This window comes from Pterocles gutturalis, unplaced genomic scaffold (genome assembly GCF_000699245.1).
Source record: "Pterocles gutturalis isolate BGI_N339 unplaced genomic scaffold, ASM69924v1 scaffold11457, whole genome shotgun sequence".
Taxonomy (NCBI): Eukaryota; Metazoa; Chordata; class Aves; order Pterocliformes; family Pteroclidae; genus Pterocles; species Pterocles gutturalis.
Genome location: NW_010115442.1, coordinates 77,671 through 83,670, shown reverse-complemented (window position 1 = coordinate 83,670; position 6,000 = coordinate 77,671). Strand labels below are relative to the sequence as shown.

General features: G+C 41.3%; 1 protein-coding gene across 1 annotated transcript; it reads left to right on the top strand.

The window, feature by feature from the left end:
• The first annotated feature begins 349 nt into the window (after positions 1–349).
• On the top strand, positions 350–3,698 carry NDUFB9 (NADH dehydrogenase (ubiquinone) 1 beta subcomplex, 9, 22kDa). Its single transcript, XM_010075178.1, has 3 exons — positions 350–539; positions 2,491–2,604; positions 3,567–3,698. Exons 1-3 carry the CDS (start codon positions 414–416, stop codon positions 3,696–3,698), a joined length of 372 nt encoding a protein of 123 aa, XP_010073480.1. The 5' UTR covers positions 350–413.
• The last annotated feature ends 2,302 nt before the right edge of the window (positions 3,699–6,000 follow it).

Below are 6,000 nucleotides of genomic sequence, written 5' to 3'. Positions count from 1 at the left end.
GAGGGCAGTTCTTCCTCGGAGCGGGTGTCTTAGCTCCGCACTTAGCTGAGGGGGGAGGGTTGGCCTGCCCCGCCGAGACGGGGCCTTGGGCTCGACTGGGGCTCTGTCCTCGTTCCTTCCCTCCCCCGGGGTGTGGCTGAAGGGGTGAGGAAAAAGCCTCTGTGGCCGCTTATCTCTGCTTGCTCCAGAAAAGGGCAGTGTGGGAACAGGCGCTCCTCCTTGGCCCCTGGCCAGGCCCTGTCTTTGCGCGCGGGTGGCTCCTGGTGCTGCCAAGCTTTGCTCCTGTATGGGATTAGCTGGGGTTTTTTCCACAATGTACGTCACTGTGCTTAATGTCTGTCTGTAGAGACAAGTACCGCTACTTTGCCTGCCTCCTGAGAGACCGGTTTGATAAAAACAAGGATGTGAAGGATATGGTGAAAGCTACAGAGCTGCTGAAGGCCGGCGAGGAGGAGTTCTGGGCAAACCAGCACCCTCAGCCGTACATCTTCCCTGACTCCCCTGGGGGCACTTCCTATGAGAGATATGAATGCTACAAGGTCAGATTGTGTGTTACTGTGTTTACCTGACTCTTTTTAGTAAATGGAAAGTGAGTGTTTCAAGTCGATCTTTGTAGGGCTTGACTCAGCGCTGTTGTTTCTCTAGTAGTTTACTGCTGATGAACATCTTGCTGCTTGCATGGGAGCACCTGGCCTGCTTGTCTGATCCTTGAAAATGGAATTTGCTGGTCTGTCTGAAGACAGCTTATTTTTGCTGGGATGATAATCTGTTCTTTTGCCAAATCGAAGCTGTTCTACGATGGGTCAGGCAGGCACAGTGAAAGGGTTGGAGCTGAGCTGTGAGAATAAACAATGTGAGGGAGTCTGTGCTACCCTTCACTATGTCATCTAGTCACAGCCTTGGTTTCTCTCTAATCTTGTCAGATGTTGGCTTGGCTGTTGGGGGGTCTTCTCACAGTCTCATTGTTCTTCCAGCATTTTGAGTAATGGTACAAATTATAATTTCCCTTCATATGCTGTGGTGTCAGATACATATTGGTGTGTCGCTTGTGTGATAGGTGGTATGCCTAAAAATAGAAGCAGTATTCTTAGAATCTAAGACACTTCTAGAGGCTTTTGCCCCCCCTAGATTGTTCTATTTAGGAGCCAAGAAACAGATTTCATAGAAAAATACGGACTTTTTGCTTTCTTGGCATCAGCTCCTAATGCATTATGAGAAGTTAATATTAACCTAGAGAGTGCATGCACCGGCTTTCTACTGAATTTGAAGAAAGTGCATACCCAAGACTAGATCTGATTAGATCTTTACGCACAAGAAGCCATGTGAAAGGAAGAACATGATGTAGATTTATCAAGAGGCAGAAAAAAGAACACATGAATGAAAAGGGAGGAGGAGGACTTAAGCTTATGCCAAGGTCATGGGCCTTAGCAGTAATAGAGGTAATAGTGAGAGAGAAGCCGGACACAAAAAAGGCCCATTGAGCAGTAAATGGTCAAGATTAGTCTTCATATAGAAATATAAACTGGTTTAGGTTCTCTTTTCTTTGTCCTGTTTGACATGCTAAAACTGTTGTTTAACAAAATGGCTGTCACAAGGATTCAGCTTGTTGATATATCAGTGACTGTGCATTGTGGATGCTGCTATAAAATGTAGTTTTTAGAACTCGGACTGTTTGATGGCTTTAATTGTTGTTTGGTGTGTGTGGATTTCTTTAATACTATTATTAGCAGCTCTGCTATTCAGTGAGAGGTTTACTCAGGGATGAGAATCACAGCAGGAAACTGGAAGTGTAAATGTCCCTGGATGAATGATGGTATTGGAGCAACTTCTTAATTTTCATTTTTTTAAGGATTCAGGTTTTTTGTGGGGTTTTGTTTTGTTTTTTAATCAATGTTCCTGTCTTTAAAATGTTAACATTCAGTGATAGGCTGCTAGAGAATTTTAAATTCAGCTTTTTTTTTTCTTGACTTAGAGGTTAGACCATTATCAAGATCTTAAAGGCCACTAATTTTTTCATTAGTTGTAGACAAGTGGAAATGAGCTGTAAGGTTCTGTCTCTGTTAAAGAAAATAAGTTAGTAGTTGGAGAAAAGGATCTCCCTAACCTGCTGCTTTTGGGAGAAGAAAGGGAGGAAATGAGATCTTCTTTTCCACCAGATGGAATTATTTTGAGAACTTTTGAGTAAACCTGAGATAACCTGAGCCTTGTCTTTGGGATGCTATGATTGAAGCAAGTCACTGTGATGTCTTCCTATGACTTAGGATAATGTGTGAAACACAGATTAAAAGCACTGACCTCTGCCATGTAGTGCCTTGAGACTTGACAGTAGTCAAGTAGCTCTTAAGTAGTGTTTTTATGTAGTACTTTTATTTCCTGGGTTATTTGTTCCATGTTAATACTGGCTTCAGTGATTGCATTTAGTTCTTTTGTGTGTGCGTGCACTAATGTGATTTCAAATATAAAAATAATATATATGCAACTATTTAACAGATTCCTGAATGGTGCTTGGATTTCTGGCATCCTTCTGAGAAGGCGATGTATCCTGATTACTTTGCCAAACGAGAGCAATGGAAGAAGCTGCAGCGGGAAAGCTGGGACAAAGAGGTCAGTGCTTGCTCCATGCAAAGTAAAGCCTCTTTGGCACATGAGTATTTTTTGTGACACTCAGATGTGTTCTTGGAAAATATATGAATGCCCACTGTGATCTCATATAGGCTCTGCTTTATTAGAACTCTTGTCAGCACGAAACACTGACTTGACCTAAAATGGCTACACAGAGATCTTGGGTTAAGGGTGCAAAGGGAATTTGAAGTTAAAGATGAACCTGCAACCATGTTTCAGTTAGTACAGGGCTGTTGTAGCAGGTTTGCTGAAGAACTTCCAAAGGGATGAGAAGAGATTAATGACCAGAGTTCCTCTTCTGCTGTTGTAAATCTCTGAACACTTTCTGATTGTACCTTTGAAAGTGACTTACCACAGTGTTCATCATTTGAGAATCGAGAATGATTTCAGGCCAAGCTCAAGGGAGATTCAGTTGGAAAAAGTTGTTATTCTTAGAATAATTCTTTAATTCAGAGAAATATGTAGTATGGCATTCTTACCAGAATTAATGTAGCAGCAAGCACTTATGCTGCTTCAAGAAACATGTATTGAAAACATGTAAAGGGCTGTTGGTGCCACGCAGAAGTAGAGGTCTACTGACTGGAATTAAGGTTGTTTGGCACTTGTAATTATCTGCCAGGTTTCAAAGCAGCAAAAGAATGCAGTCTGTTTAATGTAGCAGTGGTAGACATGAATTACGTGGAAATAATGACCTTTTAAGTAACATTTCTCTTGTAAATCACTTTTTACTCCTACAGATTCCTTCTTAATTAGGTAATATGAGCCCACAGTAATTACTGAGTTTAAGCAAATACTGAGAAACATGGAACCTGTCTGTCAGGGGAAGGCATTACTGCTGGTTCTTCCCTTCTGAAATGGGGGCCAGTTTCACTTACTCCGGGGCACTGAACACATTACGGAAATGTGCATTTATGTACTAAAGCAACTTCATGTCTGTCTTCTAGATTAAGCAGTTAGAAGAAGAAACTCCAGCTGATGGTCCAAGAACTGAAGCTTTGCCTCCAGCTCGTAAGGAAGGGCATCTGCCACCACTGTGGTGGCAGTATGTTACAAGGCCTCGTGAAATTCCCATGTAAAAGAAGTGTTATTTTACGTGTGAATTGAAGCGGTTTGTCTTCTATAGGCAGTCGACATGTCAGTGACCGCATGCTACTCCAGGTAATACAAAATAAAGCCAAATAAAGTAAAGACATTTTTCTGGCATACTGTTCTTCTATAGCATGCAGATGCTTCACTTCCAGTTTGTGTGGTGTAGAACAGATGACAGTTAACACCTGCACTGTGTACCTAAAACATCAGAGAACAGGGACCAGCCTGTGAAGAAGTCTTAATGGGTTACTAACTCCAGAGCAAATTTTATAAAGGTGAAAGTACACTGCAGCTTTCACATTAAGAGTTAGAAACCTCAACTATGAGACTGGTGACCACATAAAACTTGTGTTCCCAGAGAAAGAATGTGAGTTTCAAGAGGGAAGAGAAGCAAATTTACTGGGGGACTGGATGGAATGACGGGCAACTGAACCGAGAGTCACACTGTGGGGCCAGAGCCTGGCTCCTGCTGTGGAGAAGGGGGCAGGGTGAGGGGTCTGGAGGGAGCAGATGAAAATTAAAAACCAATTTGTATCAGCCTGATAACTTGCAATCTGCTACTTCTGGCCACATTCTCAAAGCGTTGATGTAAGACACAGGAAATTTTGCTAATGCTTTCACTAACCTCCCAGTGAGTAAGAGAATAGATGGGATATAGCAACTTAGTAAAGGCTCATAGATAAAACCTTCCTGGCTCTTCTGCTGTCCTCACATTTTACAGCTAGAAGAGAGGAGATTTGGGTTACCTAATCTGACTTTCATTCTACAGAAACTAATCGATTGCACCATATTTAACCCTAGGGCCCATTTTTTCCATGAACTCAAACGTAAGGCTTGAAGATAGCAAGAGATGGTAAAGTCACTATCTTCAGCTGCTTTAAAGGACTGAACATACCAAATTTGAGTTAAAGAAAAGGCTTTAATCTGGCTGGTTTTTAGAAATTTTATGTGGCCTTTTTTTTTTTTTTTCAGTAAGCCTACATGCTAAAATAAGCCTGATTTTAGAAAAAATACTTTACATGTTCCACTACTGAAAGTTTCAGTTTTACCAGGAAGCTGGATCTGTGCTGTCCCTCCGTTAGTCCAAAGGCAGTAGCAGAATTTCCAGCCCTCTGTTCAGCACACCCCTCACCTACTCAGCACGGAGCTGTCTTTTCTCCACTGGGGCACTGGTGCTTTTCTCTGCTGATTTTCAGTACTGAAGGTACTTGTTCATAGTAAGAGTTCCTTACTATAGGGGGAGTGAAACTAGAATCCTTTGGGAGACAGAACATATTTCCAGCCACACTGGCTTGAGTTTTCCTTTTTAATGTCTTCATGACAAACTGAAACCTCTGGACAGAAATTAATCTATCACATTTGCAAGGAAATAAATTAGTCCACTGTGTGGTAGCAATATCCTCCCTCTCTACCTTTGTTCCTGCGAAAGCTGAACAAAAGGGAGTCTTCAATCACTTGGGGGCGTGTGGGAGACAACACAGGTGTTGTGCTTGATAAATTCTGGCTGTAACACGGGCAGTGTGGACAGCAGCCGTTTTCTTCCTCTGGCAAAAGGAACTGCAGTCCAGCATTGAAGCAGAGGCACAAACACATCCAGTGATCTGTGCTTTCTAGCCAGGTAACAGCAGTGCGGGACAGAGGAACGTCATCAGTTATTATTTAAATGGAATTTCCATCACTTGCACTGCACCTTTGCTCTGCTACTGCCCTTCCAGTGCACATCAGTAAAACATAGCTATATGTGATTTTTTTACTTATTTTTTAATTCCCTCTTGCTCCTGTTCCATGCAGATGGAACCTGTGTGATTTTTCAGAAGTCTGATGAAGGACACCATTGATATCCAAAGCTCTGAAAGCAGTCTTTAAGAACTGAAATACAGAAGTTTTCCAGCAGTTCTTTATTTATAATGTAGGCTTAAGCAATCATTACAATGTAGAAGGGAGACACACTTACAGCAATTATTTATACCAGTTTAGAACAAAAAACTGCACAGGGAGAGGTCAACTCTCAGTACAAACTAGCAACTAAACCACAATAATTTACCATTAGAAACATTTTATTTTTTAGCTGTGACACTGCTTTTACAATATGCAAAAACACAAACAATAGAACTATCCAAAGTGTTTTGTCACATTCTTTCTACATTGAATTTGGCAACATTTTATATTAAATTTTACTGATTATACTAACGTTTAAGAACTAAACAAGTGAAAAGCTGTACTCAGGTACAGTTACATCCATTTATTTCAAAGGTTTAAATAACACTTTTAACTATTGAGATTATCTCC

What these genes read in the sequence shown, in the direction of transcription:
- NDUFB9 (XM_010075178.1), top strand. Translation starts at nt 414, where the DNA reads ATGGTGAAAGCTACAGAGCTGCTGAAGGCCGGCGAGGAGGAGTTCTGG. An exon ending in AGAGATATGAATGCTACAAG is followed by an intron (nt 540 to 2,490) that starts GTCAGATTGTGT and finishes ACTATTTAACAG; the next exon opens with ATTCCTGAATGGTGCTTGGA. An exon ending in GGGAAAGCTGGGACAAAGAG is followed by an intron (nt 2,605 to 3,566) that starts GTCAGTGCTTGC and finishes TCTGTCTTCTAG; the next exon opens with ATTAAGCAGTTAGAAGAAGA.